At 46.1% G+C, this 17,930-nt stretch overlaps 1 protein-coding gene across 1 annotated transcript; it reads right to left on the bottom strand.

Annotated features, from left to right (window-relative positions):
* Positions 1–3,127: 3,127 nt before the first annotated feature.
* acvr1ba (activin A receptor type 1Ba) lies at positions 3,128–17,042 on the bottom strand. The gene is made up of 9 exons (XM_077018545.1): positions 16,877–17,042; positions 7,620–7,859; positions 7,129–7,386; positions 6,814–7,044; positions 6,521–6,688; positions 6,263–6,419; positions 5,954–6,078; positions 5,718–5,848; positions 3,128–5,301 (listed from the first exon to the last, which is right to left on the bottom strand). The coding sequence occupies exons 1-9, from the start codon at positions 16,965–16,967 to the stop codon at positions 5,176–5,178; spliced, it is 1,527 nt and encodes a 508-aa protein (XP_076874660.1). The 5' UTR covers positions 16,968–17,042; the 3' UTR covers positions 3,128–5,175.
* Between the last annotated feature and the right edge of the window lie 888 nt (positions 17,043–17,930).

The raw sequence follows: 17,930 nt of genomic DNA, 5'->3' as shown, positions 1-17,930 counted from the left end.
GCACCTCCTTCCCATTTCCTCTACTGTTGCCCTCCAATAAGCTGACTGGCTGGAATCAATCCTCTCTACATCTACCAAAATGTCTGATTTCTATATCATATCAATACACTTAGGGTAGAACTCAGTGAAGAAAGTTTGATTAAAGCCATTTAAGTACTCAAACATGAACTAATACACTTCAGCTTTGGACCTATTTTTTTGTTTTTGTTTTGTTTTTTTTTTCTTACCACCCCGTCACCCCAGAACAACATCCTCACATCGTCATCCATGAAGATTGACAGCATGGATATTGGCAAGACAATCCTGAAGTGGCTGACATCAGAACTATGTATCTATGGTGGACAAGATGTAAGATAATATAAAGTTTAAATACTATTTGACCTGTGGCTCAAAAAGCACCAGATGTTTTATTATATTGAGTTTAAAGGTGGGTTCGGTTGACCCTGTCTACCTCATTGAGTTTGTGGGAAGTGACTGCTTTGTATTAAATTGTTAAGTGCTACTGTGGAAAGGGGAAGACAGGAATGTTGTCACATGGCAGTTGTCTTCTCGGCTCAGCAGGGAAACGTGTCTATTTTGCTTATTATTTACAGTAGTGAACTGTTGCGACTCGTGCAAATGATAGAGCCCATTTGACCGATTTTTCATGTCCTCATGCATTATTTAGAGTAATCAGAAACCAAATGGGTGTCCAGATGTAGGAGACCGCCTAGTCTGAATGACTGTAGATCTCATGTAGCCATTTTTGCTTTTATGTCAGCCTCACTTCTAGAGATCATTTTTCATCTTTTTTTTCTTTTCTTTTCTTCTAAGCGCACAAGCAAATCCATTCATGCATTGCTAGGACTGAGTTTCGTGCAAACAGAGTGACAGGTTTCATAGCTTAAACCTCAAAAGTGAAGCAGAATCATGTGTGCAGTTGGAGGTGTTTTGTTTGTTTTTATTTTTTTTGCAAGACGATTATGTTCCAAGACCCTCAACCAAAACGATTGATGCTTCAGGCTCTTGACTAATAAACAGTAACTTGTGATGCAGGGCTACTATTATGATTGGCATGTTTTCACTCTTTATATCCCATTGTTCATTAGATTCTTTATTTGATCTCCGCTCCAGCTACAACATTTTCATACGCCTCTTCCTTGGTAATAATTAGTCGACTGTTGTAAACTTACTGTAGAGAGCCTTTCTCCGCCTGGCCACAGCCAGTGTGCACGCTTGTGGTGTTGGCACGGTCTTGTGGATGCTAAAACAATGGCAGAGAGAGACTTTTAAAAGGGCATTTTTGTTTTTCTTTGATACTTAAGTAATTTAAAAACAGTTATAAAAATGAGTCTTCAGAGGAGGTAACAGAGCAGAGTCTCCACAAACTGTGACTTGTCCTGCTCCCTCCTCCCCTGACTTATGACCTCATATTAAAAAAATAACAATGTACAAACTGTATATAACGGGGGGCAAAAGCTCTTTAACCGACCCCTTTTTAATCAATAAAATCAAAATTGTAGAGAAATAAAATTGATGGAATAAAAAACCACTGGATATCATTTTATCAGAAAGATTAAATGTGTATATATATATCTATAAATATATGTAAAATGGCAAACGAAGTAATATCTATGTATATGAAATCAGAGTGTTTTGCATTTACCTGTTTTTCTATTATCATTTTTTGCTATAAGACCATATACAGTTTAACAAAATAGCGTGATGGTTATCTTGTGTTCACCAATGACATGGATGAGTGGTTGAGGTGAATTACAGCATTCAAGATGGGATTCACAATGCAAAGGTAGTCTGGATAATATTTCTTCATGATGCAAATAGATCATTGGGGGGTTGAGCAGTAGTAGAATGGTGCGTAGAGTTTGTGTATTTATGTAATATTGTTCACATATTTCTTCTTTTACAATTATTTATGCTACTGCTTGTGAAATACCTGAAATATTGAAACCTGTCCTTGAATTGGTTACCATTTGATAAGTAAATTCTCTGAATAGAAAATCTTGAAGTTCCTGAGATGATTCTGTTTTTGAAATGATTAGTGTCGTTCTATATTTTTTTCCTCCCTGTAGAAGTGAACGTGTTTTATATAACTTGTGAAATGGCAGTATAGCCAGTGTATGGTATGACTTCAATATTCAATGATATCCCCCAATTTTACCTGAGAATTGCACTCTGAAATGGTTTTGCTTAGAATACTCCTAAAGACAGTTTAAAACTAATAGCAGAATTGGTGAACTTAATCTGTTGTGTGTATCTTTGTCAAAGAAAGTTCATTATAAAACTCACTGGATTTTAACTCCTACCTTCTGTTGGATTATCCTAATTTAAGGTTTTTCTGCATATCCTCTAATTTAATAAAGAATAGTTTGCTTAATTTTTTTTTAAACCTGACCTACTTTTTAAAAAGGTTGCTGCATCTGTACAGCAGAGCTACTTTTAGGGAAGATAAAAGATCATTTTTATTGTATGTGGCATGTTTTGTATGGATATAATTTTGAATTGTACATATTTTTTTGATGATGTCAGAGGTTGCTTTACTTTATATACAGCTGCCCCACCCCTTTCCCTGATCCATTTTCTTTGTCTCTGCTTTATTTCTTGTAAAGGAAAATAAAATGCATTTTAAATATATGTTCCTCTTCATTTTGTATCACTAGTTCTCAAATGCAGTTACATTTTAGATGTAGCACACTGGCGTTTAGGAAAACCTTGTGCTCTCATTCAGAAACTGCTTCAACCAAACACTGAACTATTTCCTGAAATGCAGAATCTCACTAGGAGACCCAAAACAAAGATGCACAAAACTGTGACAGGAAACCAAAGTATCGTCAGTGTATTTTACATGCTATTTTAATGTCTGATCACTTAAATACAGCTGTGAAGGGATTTTAGACCAGAAGTTTTCTTGTTTGTCCAAGGTAGCCATTTATGAAGTAATTGTTTCCAGCAAATAGTGCTGAATTGGCAAGACCTCAAAATGATGCAATTCACTGATTGAAGCTGCCACTAGCCCAGTCTGTTTTTAACACTTGGTTATGTGTTAGATTTGTGTACAACACTTTTTTATTTTGCCTAAAACCCAGCTTCAAGACATGGTTCTTGGTGAATTAAAACAAGGAGATTGTGATAAGAAAGCAAAATGTATAATTTATGTACAATTTCAATTAATCCCCAAAAGATTTGCATTTAGAATTATTTATGGTTTGAATTGCAGACTGAACAGCATACTGACACACAAAACGTGGACGGTCACAATGACCACTTGGTCTACACACCCGTGTGGTTCTACCAGTAGGTGGCTCATCTAACATTTATTCCAACATTTCCTCCCACTCTAGGCATTAGTTGTAAGAGTATTCTGCATGTTACACTCACAAAGGCAAAAAGATGTGAATACAAATCCATGACATATAAATAAAAGGCGATGACTAGTCTTTACTCGTGTTCTTTATGTTGGTCAAGACTGAAATCTGTGTTCGATACAGAGCACATCAGTGACAACAAAAGATGGTCACGTTCTCTAGACGTCTAAGCTTTTACCATGTTGCAACTTTCATCTGTTTCCAGCTGTATTCAGTAGCACAATACGCCTTCCAGATTACACACGTCCATTCCGTAAATGCACCCATGCACCTGCTGTAGAACCTCAGGAGACCTTGGGCGGACTCCTGAGGTGGGCGGAGCTTTACTACTCTCTGGTGGTACCGACACACGGCCCAAAAGAAAAGGCCACTCCCTCAGAACAGGACAAGCTAACGCTCCTTTTGCACGTTTGTTCTAACTTTTTCTAAATGCTATACATTCCTCATTTCACCAAGATACTGGCGATTTATGATGATGTTCAGATCAGCATCAGCTACAGATCAGGACGAGCTGCTCTGGGCTTTGAGGGCTTTTTCATGCAGCACTTAAAGGAACAGGGGAGGGGGACTATTCAGTACCTTCTAGTTGGCCTGAAACTAAGATAAATCTATGATGAAAACCGATCATAGAAAGATGTGGGTTAAATGTTACCTTATAAATAAGCAGGTAGGGAGATGATTTTACATGAATTTACAGGATGCTAACAGATATGGTACAAACATCCTTCTGCCACACCCCCTCAGAGCAAACACAGCATTAAAACAACCTTTAAAATCGTAGTGCAGTTCATTCCAACAATACCCAAACTAAACGTAGACCCTCTGAGTATACCTCAGCCTTTGCTCTCCTGTCTACATTTAAAAATAACAACAAAAAATACAACAACAAAAACAGTGTAGCCGAAGGAAAACACAACATACAAATGATTATGATGCTACATCTCTCGCCATGGTCTTAGTCGTAGACATGGCACCGGGTGAGACCAAACTTGTCCTGTCACAATTCTCATTTCCAAATCAGTAATGGTTTTGACCCGAACAAACGCTCATCTCATACCTAAAAAAAGAAAGCGGGCAGAGGCATAGAGGTGGCAGCACTCGCCCGACTGCACATGAGGCCTAGTGCCTCCAGCACGCCTTCTGTACAGTTTCTGAGTGCGCACAGTGACAATCTTCATCAGCTTAACAAATGAGCCTTGATTACTGTGATGAGTATTTCACCTTCCAGACATTCACATTTAACTCCTGAACAGTGTCGAACGTCCCGTGTTTAACGGGAGGGATTATGTGGCGCTCTTTGCTTGAGAGACAGGAAGCGGTCCCATGCTCGGACAACAGCGCCAGAGCGATGTCTGTGCCCAGAGTACGACACACCACGAATACAGCCACGCTCATGTGGCACAGGCCACTTTTAAGGGCAAGACGTCAGGGTGTTGAGGCAAAACAAACAAAAAAAAAGTTTTTATTAGCATTTCCTGCCTAGCAAACGAAAAGTAATAAGTCCATGGAGTGGACGTGGATGGTGTCGAGGACAGGAGACGGACGTCGACCTCGAGGGCGTGGCCAAGGAGGCGGACCTAGTCGGACAGGAGGGAGGGGCTTCGTATTGGGAGCCAGTGGAAGGATGGCTGCGATGGCCTTGCTCTCAGTAGTTTTGGCTAAAAAGGTGAGGTAGTCCTTGTTACAACTTTAAAAAACGTTAAAACTGTGGCTGTTACTGGCAGGTCGCTTCTCAAGTCTTTTTTTTTTCCGCTCTCTAGTCGCGCGTCTCTCTCCGTGGGAGGTGCCACAGCGTAACCCACGCCGACGCATCTCAAATCTTGACGTCCTCCTCCACGCTGAGCTGGGAGAGGGTCTTCTTGATGCGGAGCGCCGTGAGTCGGGCCGCTCCGTTAGCGTACCAGCACTCCCGCATGATCTTGCCCATCACCCGCAGCGCCTGGGTACGCAAGCACACACTCCACCCGTTAACGCTACATTAACCCCAGATTGGTTTAATTTTTAAATCAACTAGGTCCACTCGATCCAACTAGATCAGGGCTATACAACTATATTTTTCTGCGGGCCAGATTTGGCAGAGAGTTCTGACCTATGGGCCAGACAATTTTCAGACCTATACTAATACTGTCATAGTGGATGTAAAATTGAACGTAATTTTAAATAATAAAACGTAAATAATAAACGTTATTTATTTTTACGGCGGTTTACCAAATATTTATTATTATTTATGGGGAGATGGGCCGGTACAAATTCATTAAAGGGTCGGTTCTGGCCCGCGGGCCGCCAGTTGAATAGCCCTGAACTAGATCCACGGAGCACACTCACGGCGGGACTGGACGAAACGACGTTACGCACCTCGTAGGTCTGCCACCAGTTGGGCACGCTGGGTCGCGACCTCTGGTCACACACCACCTTCCTCATCTCCTCTATAGAAGGGTCAGAGGGCACCAGGTCATAGTAGGGCAGCTGGTATTCTTCATGAACACCTATGAGAGCAAATGTACATTAAAAAAATAAGTCATTTAGTGGTTTTTCCCGAACAGTTCAATTTCAATCACGCACTGGCGTGTTGTACGCCTTTCTTCTCTTACCTCCAACATTACATCTTCTTGCTACCTCCCAGTACACCAGCCCTAAAGCATAGATATCCGCACACTTGAATGAGTCGAAATGTTTCATGTTGATCGTTTCATCCAGCACCTCTGGAGCCATATATCTGGAAAACAAAGGGAAAAGATGCTTATTTGACAACCTTTAAATTGGGTACAGGCAACCCATTCTAATGACCCCCATGACTTCTTCTGACTATAGTTTGGATACCAGTACCATCACTGCATTTAATAAGTTGGCAAGTTAGCTGAGCGTGTGGGGCAGGTGTCGTGCAGCAGGGGACCCTGTACCTCTTGGTGCCCACCCTCTGATTGGGGGCAATATCAATGGTGTCTGTGACGGACTCGTGGCGCACGGCGAGGCCCAGGTCTGCTATGGCACAGGTTCCATTCTTCTTCACCAGGATGTTTTTAGACTTGAGGTCCCGATGTGCAATACCAGGCTTTCCTGCGGGCGGCGCCATTTGAATGAAGCGCAACATTATTATTATTTTTTTTAAGCGTTGTGTTAGTTCCACAAAAGGCGTATCGTCGTGACTAATGACTTACCCTGCGTGCCGAGGATCTCCATGTGCAGGTGTGCGAGTCCACTGGCGGCCGAGAGCGCTATCTTGATCATGCCCTCAATGGTGACGGAGTAGTGGTTCAGGTAGTCAAACAGAGAGCCGTGCTCGTGATAGTCAGACACTAACCACAGCTGCGTCCACGTGCCGTTGTCTAAAGGCGGTAAAAATAAACAAATCACACCAATTCAATTTAGCTAGGGATAATCTTACCCGATACAATTTAATCTTGGGGTGAGATTAAAGGATTACAGGAGCGATTGGCGAGCAGTCACTCACCTTTGTTGTCCGCGGCGATGAAGCCCAGGATGTTCTCGTGTCGGAGCATAATGGTCTGGTAGATCTCGGCCTCGCGAAACCAGGAGCGTTCCTCCCGGGAGGAGAAGATCTTCACGGCCACGTCTCCCCCTCGCCACTTACCCCTCCACACCTCGCCGAAGCGACCCTTCCCGATTATCTCCTGCAGCACAATGGTCCGTGCCACCGTCCTCTGCACAAACAGGGGCAGACCTGCGGGGACGGGGCAGCCACGTGAAACTCGTGAAACACATGTGCACCGGCCACGTAGAGTTGGGAGGTTCTGACGGGACTCACCAGAACCGGAGCCAGAGGTGGAGAGGTCAAAGATGAGGTCTTGTAGGGTCTTGTCCTTGGCAAGGTAGAGGTGGTCACAGGACGGGTCCTCGGCGTCCAGCCGCTGGCGGTGGTTGTATGTCCGCTGGTGGTGCTGGAACACGAGCACGCCCACAATCAGCAGCAAGCAGACGAGGAAAACCGGACCTGCGATCACCGCAGCCAGCTCCACCGGACCCCACCGACTTGAGTCCGACAAAATCTTGGTCTCAGGAACCCCTGAAATTGGGAGGTGGGGGGTGGGGGTGGGATGGGGCAAATATCAGTTTACAGTTCTTTAAACAAGAGCACCACGTTTCTCTTCTCACAAGACCAGTCCAGTGGACCTCATTCAGAGAAAGAAAGAGAGAAAAAAAAACACGCATTGGCACACGTGACGCAACGAAGCAGTACATTTTTTTTTTATTTTAAACGTGACACGTGTGCCTTAACGGCCCTGGCCGCAGCCTTACCGTTGGGCACCTGCAGGTCGACGCTGTTGCAGTAGTCGGTGTAGCAGCAGTGCGTGTTGAGTACGCCCTCCGCGCTCAGGCAGTAGATGGGCTGACCTGGGGGGATGAGGCTCTCACGTGGGATGCAAATGCGCACGTGCTGCTCCTGGCCCTTAATGTAGGAGGTGGAGGCCATACAAGCGCCATCAGTCTCGCACTCATAACCTGTCTTCTCACAGTTGGTGCAGTTGCACTTTAGAGCTGCAGAGAGGCAGAGAGAGAGAGAGAGAGAGAGAGAGAGAGAGAGAGAGAGAGAGAGAGAGAGAGAGAGAGAGAGAGAGAGAGAGAGGAATTGGAGATGAATCACCCTTTCTAATGAACACTAGCTAAAAGTTCAAAGATGGAGCTTAAATACTGCAATGTACAATATCGCCTCTTCTTTGGATGCACAATGATTTTGGACAGTGGGAGATGTGACTACTGCAAACAAAGTATGGCTATTATTCTTAAAGAACCGCGCTTCTTCAAACCCTCCACCAGAGGGCGAGGAAGGGCAAACACAGCCGAGCACCGGGTAAGCGGCACCACTGGTTCAAGCTCAGGCCATGAAAGCAGGCACTGGTTTACCTCCAGGCTGCATGACATGAAACCGAATCCGCCATTGCAGATGAACCCAAACAGACTGAAAGGCTGAAAGTGCCACTAGCCAGTCTGAACAGGATCACTGCAGCAGAGACTGGCTGGACACACAGCACCCCAGCCCTGTCACACTACTGTCCGAAACGCAGCCAATAATTACATAAACAAACAAAGAAACAAAACAAAAAGAGTTAGCAAGCCTGGTCAAAGCTTGGGTCTGTATGTCAGCGTGGGTCAACCCCCCCCCCCCCCCCCCCCCCCCCCCCCCCCACGCACCACACACACACACACATTTTTTCAAAGTGACCCAGAAAAAAAACAGCCAGTCGAGGTCAATATGTGTGGAGTAGATTTCTGCTTAAGAGTCAGGCTTAAGCAGTAAGCCAGGATAAGTCCCACTAGCCTACTTTGCGATCCTAAAAACATGTGCACGCTCATTTAGATTACCCAACAAGCTGACAACATCCATCTTCAAGGGAATGCAACACTGACACACTCCACCGTGATGGCACGTTGGCATGACTATTTTTACGGAGTCACTGCTGGAGTGGATTTTCGGGTCACGCCAGGGAGCGAGTGGCCTGAAAGAGGCCGAGTCCGGAGGGGGCCGTGAGCGGCTGTGGAGGGTCCTTTGGTGGGGGGTGGGGGGCACGGGCCTGGCCGTCACGCTTCACTCTCACCCTGGCCTTATCAGCCCTCCTGTTCAGACGCCAACAATGGTGGGCTGCTTAGGACAAACTGCACCAGTTCTAAAATAACAGGACTTGATGCATGACAACAGTAAAGCACTGGCGGGGACATCAACCCCCACATCTGAGCTTAAGGCTCTCTAAAGCTCTCCACTCTAATGGCAGATCTCCACTCTAATGGCAGATCTCCTCTGTAATGGCAGATCTCCACTCTAATGGCAGATCTCCACTCTAATGGCAGATCTCCACTCTAATGGCAGATCTCCTCTGTAATGGCAAATCTGTCCCAATTCACATGTCTCTTCTTTTTTTTACGTCTCACTCACTACAGACTGAGATTCTGATGTTTGTACAAGCCTTTTATTAGATTTTGTACTCACCTGCACACACACATACACACACACACACACACACACACACCCCTCCTCCCCCGATTTGGCTTCCTTTCTCTCACACTTTGGACTCCAGAGGTTGGGTTCACTAAGCAGATATCGCTCACTTCACTTCCTCCATCGCACGTATTGCCCAACGCATGTCACCAAAGTGACCCGGCCACACCCTCTCATGAGCCAGAGAGAAAGCGCCTTCAGTTACTGTCACCACTGACTCAACTCGCTTGAGATATTCGGCAACGCCACACTTTCGACAGTCACAGCGACAAAGTTGCACTCGGAGGAGAAAGAAGAGCGAGAGAGTTGATAAGTACAGGGGGAAACGAGATGGCGAAGGCTCGGGAACCGTGGAAAGGCCACGCACTCTAAAACATTAAAACATTCACTGCCGGTAACCAGCAGTGGAGCGGATCCAACTGAACTGTTCACATGCACAAGGAATTTCCTGCATATTACACAGAGGTGACCAGGCCCAGATAAAGTGGGAAAAACAAGTGAGTGCCATATCCTCTTAATTACTACAGTAAGAGAGCTCACACAGCACTGGAGAAACTCACCCAGGAACCATGCCGGGGGCGGGGGGTGGGGGTTTTTCAGGGGGGGGGGGGGGGGGGGGGGGGGGGGGGGGGCAACAGACCAGGCGGCTGCTGGGAAAGAGACACAAGACGGACCAGCAGAAAAGAAACAGTTGCTTTCCTCATAAGTGCTGCAAGAACCTGATAACTCTTTTCCAAGAACTCACACACACACAAAGACCACAGACACGCTCACCGAGACACAAACATACCTACAGATGCACAAAACAGCTGCAGCTAACGACTGACACTCTGTTATAATGCTCAGTGGAGCGTACAGCCGTGTGTCAAGCCACCTGTTAAAAGTTAGCGACCAGGGTGAAGCCACGAAGGCCACCTCTTCAGACGTGCTGCGTGTGTAGGTTCACCGTGGGACGCCTTCAGTCTGGCATGTGGTCAGCAACGCTGATGAAGTTTTGCCCCAACCACAAAAATTGGCTCCAGCTGTGACGTTGGGTGTTCAAAACAACAAGAATAACCACTAAGCGCGAATCAGATAACCTGGTTTCCGTTTGCCATGACGTAAACGGGGGCAGTGCATTACAGCGTCAGAGCAGCTTCCTGGTGCGTGGTGATGTCAGAACGTGGCCTGTCACCGTCTGATGACAAATAGCAGATGGGGCAAGCAGGACTGAAATAGACAGCTACCGAAACAGAGGAGGTGCTCCAGTGTGTTAATGTGAAGCTTAGCTTGGCTGTCTTCAACCTCCACCAATATAAACAGTGGCACCCCATCAGCCCCCCGGTGACTGAGCTAAGCGAGGACACACACACGCACATACACACACACGATTCCCGAGTAGGCGAGGGCTGCGAAAGGGCACCGATGGTGTGTGTGTGCGCGTGTGTGTGTGTGTGTGTGTGTGTGTGTGTGTGTGCGTGAAGCTGGGTGACTGATTGACAGCGCACAGTGTGCAGGTCAAGAGTGTGGAACCGTGAGAATGTGTGAAGTGTAGGACCGTGTGGAGTGTGAGACCGTGGGAGTGTGTGGAGTGTGTGGACCGTGGGAGTGTGTGGAGTGCAGACCAGCAACCTCGGCTCTTGGTGAACAGAATCAGTGGCCCTACACTGGCCTTTTGTGTGGAGATTAGGGAGACACGAGAACAAATTGCAGTGGCTGGGTCTAAACAAAGAGTGTGTGGAGAGGTTTGTTGATTGGGGGGAGGGGTGGGGTTGGTGACCCACACCACCACCCCTCCCCCACCCTGAGCTTTGTGGAGGTGTTGGGGGGGCAGTGGGGGCAGATATGGCCATAGTATTCGGGGCTCGAGGACTACTACACCCACCACTGTGACTGGAGTATTGGTTGAGGGGCCAGCTGTGCCCATCATTAAATCCAGTCTAGACTTCCACTTAAACCCGTAGAAAAGTGGAAAATTCGGCAAAGAGCAGCCTGAGGATCTAGCTGCCTGCTGGTGTGAAGTTCCGATCATTCCATTCTTGTTCAGACAGGAAGTGACAGCCGTGAAGGAAAGAAAGAAATAAAACTTTAAGGGGGGGGTCTGGCCCGATCAGGAGCAGGCTCGTTGGGAGTGGGATTTAAGCGCGATGATGAAACCACAAATGGATCTGGCATAAACAACGGCACATTACTGGTTCAGTGACTACACAGAGCTCTGGCCAAGTATTTCCCAACTCCCTGCTCTTCACAAGTGAGCGGTAACGGTGAGGTGCCAGTGACTAGGAACTTCTTAAAAGTTCAGGCACTAGAAACCACTAGACAGGTAATCAAGCTTTTAGGCAAAACCAAAATGTTTAGGCCAGAGTTGTGGCCTAAATAAGGGCCAGAATTGTGGCCAAAACAAATGTTGGTCTGGGTGTTTCTTTGCTTGCTTCTCCTTGGGGATCTTATCACACTCCATCTTAGTACAATTAAAGCCCACCAAGCTCCTCTGTGTCGTGGAGAGCAGGATGCTGGGGGCAGGGGCGTGGGGCAGGGGTGGTCTGTGAGCGAGTGGTCTGTGAGAGTGCCGTTACCCAAGATGCAAAGGGCTGAAACGTTATCCATAGAGCCCCCAGACAGGGAGCTGATTAAGACATGCTGACGCCACCAGACAAAGCACACACACACACACACACACACACACACACACCACACACGCACACACACAGACACACACACACACACACACACAAAATCAATGCAGAGGAAGGAGGGGCGTCTTTTCTGCTCTCTCGTGGTCAAATTACTTGTCTGGTCCAAAAGCAGAAATCTCTTTCTCCCTCCAGAAACCTGAGTCTGTATCCATGCAGTACCTTCCCCCTGCCGTCGTCCAGCCGTGGCCTCAAACCACCTAACCCAACCCGGTTACATTTACCCACCAACTCTGATCTTTTAAAATGTAATACAGTACAGGAATAACATTACACAGGAGTAATATGATTCAGAATTACAGAGGGCTGATCTGATGGTACAGACCCAAGCTACTGTGTCAAGGTGTCTATAGTTAAGAACACAGATAACCAGATAAGATGTTTAGATAATCACATCTCACCAAAATGACTCCATTAAACTGCACTATAACATTTACCAGGTCATCTTTACACATTTCCACCAATAACCAATGAATATACAAGCTCATTCCTCCCTCCCAAAAACCTGAAGCTCGGCCCATCCAACACCTCTCCCTTTCTTCCTCCATACAACCGAGGTCGACCAACAACACACCATGGTGACAAATACATATTTAGAACACCAGGAGGCGCTACACCTTGCAATCTGGTGGACCCATGAGGTACAGGGAGGCCCATTCCGAGCACCACCATCCCAGATCCTTTCCAAGCGAACAGTTCAATGGGCCAAGCAGGGCTACTTGTTTCTTACTCTCGAGGGAGCATGGGAAATTCGTCCGGCACCGGAACAGAACAGCCCAGCTATTATGGCGCCCTTCTGAAACCACGATAAAAGGTACATGTGAACAAACACGCCGCAAAATGGAGGTCTGCCTCCAGCCAGGAGCGAGTGGGGTCACGCAGAGGCCAGACCGTCTGTCCGCGCAATTAAGGCTGCTCTGCCTGCCGGCCACTCAGGTCATTAGCAAGGTCATTAGCCAAGGAAGAGACAGATCTCGAACGGCTGGGACTGTGGACTCAGCCCCTCCCCCCCACTACCCAGCTGGGCCAATCGGCAGACAAGGAGCACGCTCGGACGCAAACAAAGATACCTCCACCCGTGTGAACCCACATGTGTGAGCCTTTTCCTTCTGCTCTTTCAGACACCGAGTTCCTGAACAAGCGCCTGCATGCAGAGGATACCGGGGTTAATGCTACCCTCATTATTCCCCCCAACTTCCTTCTGACACAGCAGATGCCCCACTTTGGTCCCACACAGCTCTTTACTTGATGCTTTAATTACACTATAAATTCAAGACTTTATAGATGTTGCCATCTGATGTGTTTCAAACTGTTCCCTACAGCCCGTGGCCATCTCATAAAGATATCGTTTTACCACCCGATCACATCGTAACAGGAAATATTCACCAATTATCATATTTACATTCTGACAGTCAGCACATCTGCTGTGTCTACCGTGTCAACGGCAAACGGGCACGTCAAAAGAAGATTATTTTCTTCAGCCATTCTTCTTGCTTACTAGGCATTTATTAGAGGATCTGATATAAGAAAGCACAAAAGAAAAGTGCAAAACAATCCCCAAAAGAATGCAGGCGAGCCTTTCAGAGAGAAAAAGAGAGGGAGAGAAAGAGGGAGAGAGAGGGATGGAGAGAGAGAGAGAGAGAGAGAGAGAGAGAGAGAGAGGGAGGGAGATGCTCCCTGCCTGCCGGCTGTTTGCCTGGATCACCACTCCTGTGTCACGTCAATGCTATTTTCTCACACATGGCTGTGAGAAGCGTCACACGGCCGTGTAAGAGCTCCAGCACCTCATGGCGGGTTGCGTTCAGGCCCGTCGCCTGACTGTGCCGTTACTGAGTCAGCGTGGCCACTGTTAACCCCACGAACGCCCTACTCTCCCCCACGAGGTGGGGCGGCAGGGCCAGCACGGGCTTCCTTCACACACAGCCTGCCTGCCTTCCTGCAGAACCGAGCCTCTCCGATTTCAGGAGATGGGGCTGCTTGTCCTCAGCCCAGGAGTGGCCCACTGTGCCGTTCGATAAGACCCCCAACCCCCCCGACTGCGTATGGATTCACCCCTGACCTGCTGCCTACAGCACACGTGGCACAGTGCTGGCCACCATGGGATCATGCACAACACAGGGAGTAAAGTTTCTTGGAAATCAGATGAGTCACCAGTGTTAAAGACCACTGTGAAGAAAAAGCAAGCCGGGCCGGACGAGGAGAGGAAGCACGGTTCACTTAGTTACACTCAACCCTGACCTGCAGGAGCTGCAAATGACCCGCGACACGCACAAAAGGGTCACATTCCAATATTTTAGGGAAAAATAAAGTGAAACAAGAAATACGGGTTGAAAGCCTTGTTTCTTACGCAGAAAACAGGTATGATTGTTTCACACTTCAAAACCCGTTCCAATTTCATGCTGCTTCAGATCCTGAATTTGGAGTATTGGGTTAAGAAAGAAAAAAAAAAACACTGGTTTAAAAGCTCAAGAAGGATGATGCCAGCTTGCTTCCTGTACCGTGTGGCATACTATGTTTATGTATGCAGTGAATGTAACCAACATTACTTTGACCATACAAAAGAGAGGCAGACTCCTTTGACAGACCATTGAATGAGACCCAATGCCTACATTTACATTACAAAGGACCAGACTTCAGTTCTGACTTCTGTCTGGGTTTGCTGAATGAACAGTTTTGCAACTGCCCATACAACAGTATGTAGCCCACTTTCTAGGTGTGAAAAACCCAGCTGCATGCTTGAGGACCCCGGCAGTGTTTTACCACACACCTCCTAATCTCCAGTTTAGTACTGTGCACCGTTTATATGGGCATATTCTATTTATTTAACATACACGGTAAAGGTTACACCTTTACGAATGTTAGAAACAACCAACTTCACTACAAGCACAGCTTACTGAGTGGTTACGCCATGTGGGAACCGAACCTAATGACACACGGCCGCATGACACGCGCGTCGCAGATACGGGAACGCGCATAGCTCGTGCGTTTATGGGGGCGTTTCGCAGTGAAGATGACGCTCGTATAATTGTTCCCGTTTCTTTTAAACCCAGGACACCCGAACCGGCCCGGTGTGTTGGCGAGACTCTGGTGTGTTGTTTTGTAAACACGCGCAGATCGCAGTGCTGAACATGTTGGCGGCTCGTGCCATTCAGTTCGGGGCTGAACACGGTCCAATTCACCAGCTACACAAAAACAGCTGCCATTATTTTATAACTAAAATAGGACGTCTCACACGAGTTCAACCACTTTTACTGGTTAGGGACATATTTCGCTCTTACCGAAAGGTGTGAAATCAGTCTGGTTGACGCAAAAGTTGAGTTTGTGGTTAGCGAGCTAAACCATAGTTCAGGTTTAACTCTAGACACCTCTACACTCATGACTGTTCACACCAGCAACACCATCAAACCCGCAGATGATACCTCCATTCTGGGACTCGTCTCCGTCATTATGGTGTTCACACACACACACACACAACGATCTACGCCTGAATACATCAAAGAAGAAGGAGCTGCTCTTCGATTTTATTAAGGCAAAGACAGACATTCAACCCATAATCTATGAATGGGGGCTGTGTGGAAACTGTCACAGACTTTCGCTTCTTACATATCCATATCAAGGAGAACCTAACCTGGGGTGTGAACATCAAGGAACTTATAAAGAAAGCACATCAAAGGCTCTACTTCCTGAGGACTCTCAGGAATAACAACATTAGTCAGAGAATGCTGGTGTCCTATGGTCCCACCATAGAGAGCATCCTCACGGACTCTGTGTGTGCTTCTTCAGCTGAACACACAAAACAGAACTACAGAAGATTGTGAGGTCTGCAGAAAAAAATCATTGGCTGATCTTTACCCACCCTGGAGAATCTACACAGCTCTCGCTGTCTTCAGATAGCCCACAAAACGATCATGGACGATTCTCACCCGGTCACCATGTCTTAGAGCTGCTACCATCAGGTAGACGGTACACAACTATTAAAACAAAGACCAACCCCCCCCCCCCCCCCACACACACACACACACACTTTTACCACAACGCTGTTAGGACACTAAATAACTCATCATAACTCTTTTTAAATTTAACATGGAACTGTGCAACATTTTACAAATGCATTGTTATAATGGCATTTTTTGTAATTTATGTAAATTAAAGTTTTTCTATTCTTGTCTGTTACACCATAAGTACGGATCCTTAATTTCGCTATATATTGGTATAATGACAATAAAGATATTCTGATTCTGACATCTAAATGAACTTATCTCCCATAGATTAAGGTTAGCTAGCCGGCTAACCAACCCAAACATTGTCTCTTTTACATACAACCGTAAAACAACACTCGCATTATATTTAGCCCAACAAACTAAATTGGGTTTAGCCTGTGGTGTGGTATGATGACTAAGCCTACACACATGAAGCTATTTATCTACATTAACGTTGTTTTCCAGAAGTACAGGTCTGGACTCCGTTCTTCACAATGTTAAAAGCCTTACAGACCAATATTTACTGTTTTGTATGTTCTCACGTCCACGGTGAGACCACAAAACCCACAAGGACTCTTAAAGCAGCGGGGACAACGTTTAAAATCAGGCGCGTCTGTGTAATTAGACATTTCAACCACAACAAACAGGAAATGTTTATCAGAAAGGACAAATTAAATCATGTGCCAAATGATACGACGAGGAGTTGCTGCATTAAACAACCAAAAAGGCTTTTTTAACGCTTACATTAGGCTACAGTGGCCAGACAGCGCCATGCTGAGCGTCAGCCCCGTCCAGCCCGGTCCAGCCCCGCCACGCCGCCCTCTCACGCAGCACCGCTATTAAATAAATAAACACCCAGCGAGAGGGGAAACCGAGTCAGGGCGAAAGGTGTCCAAATGTGCTACTCACCATCACTCAGGGTTATTATTCCACTCAGGGCGATCACAAGTAAAAGAGCTCGTCCCTGAGACATGGTTGCAAGATTCCCATTGCTTCGCATTAAGCATTTGTAGCGTGGATATTGAGCAGACTTGAACAGAACCACGAACCATCCTGTGGCAGCCAGAGGCACGGACGTGGTTAAAGGGGTGTGCGCACTTTTAAAGGGGAGGGATCCGCGTATCGGCTCCTTTGTTGTGGCCACATCTCAGTAAGCTCTAGCGAATTGGTACTAAATTGGTACTAAATTGGTATTAAACGGTTACTATAAGCCATCGTTTAAAATGGGCGATGAAATAGACTGTAGACAAAAAATCTACCTAAAGGTATCCTATAGCCTACTTATATTTGTGTATATTTGTATTGTTTTCCATTACAAGCACGTGACAGGGAAATGTATATTTTTCTCGTTCTAACACTAGTGAATTTACTAAAGTTGCAGTTTTCGTATATTTGTATTTTATCAGCAGTTATCGAAGTCGTGGGTTAGTACGACTGATAGGAGAAACTTTAAAGGTATTATACCTTGTATCCAAATGTCTGCTATTTGATATTTGTTTCAGATAGCAATTTGCCTCTCACTCTGTGCACGCTTTTGAGAAATCTCTTGTTACAGTTTCTTGTGAAATGAAAACGACTGCACAAACGAAGAGTATCAGTACTGCCTGCATGGTGCGTTGTTGTCCACCTCTGCCATGGGCCATGATCTATTGCTGTGGCGTCAGGGTTGCTTTAAATCAGATAGACAAACAAGTGACGGAACGAAACAAACAAAGAAATAAACAAACAAACACAAACGATAAATAAACGCAAACAAACACAAGCAGTGAACAAACAAACAAATACGCTTTTATGAAAAGCACGAGACTGATACGAGCTTAGGGAACCCCTGCAAGCAGTCTGGCCAGTCACACAAAGGGAGCCAAAAGCCCGACAGTGGAAGGAATTAAGATTAAGAGACCTTTTGGTCCTTAACAGTAAAAGATTAATCACAGCACATGGTAATAACAACGATCTCCTTATT

This window comes from Brachyhypopomus gauderio, chromosome 10 (assembly GCF_052324685.1).
Source record: "Brachyhypopomus gauderio isolate BG-103 chromosome 10, BGAUD_0.2, whole genome shotgun sequence".
NCBI classification, from domain to species: domain Eukaryota; kingdom Metazoa; phylum Chordata; class Actinopteri; order Gymnotiformes; family Hypopomidae; genus Brachyhypopomus; species Brachyhypopomus gauderio.
This window is presented reverse-complemented; position numbering and strand designations above follow the sequence as displayed.

What these genes read in the sequence shown, in the direction of transcription:
- acvr1ba (XM_077018545.1), bottom strand. Translation starts at nt 16,967, where the DNA reads ATGCGAAGCAATGGGAATCTTGCAACCATGTCTCAGGGACGAGCTCTT. An exon ending in CATCGCCGCGGACAACAAAG is followed by an intron (nt 6,689 to 6,813) that starts GTGAGTGACTGC and finishes TACCGCCTTTAG; the next exon opens with ACAACGGCACGTGGACGCAG. An exon ending in ACTGGTGGCAGACCTACGAG is followed by an intron (nt 5,302 to 5,717) that starts GTGCGTAACGTC and finishes TTGCGTACCCAG; the next exon opens with GCGCTGCGGGTGATGGGCAA.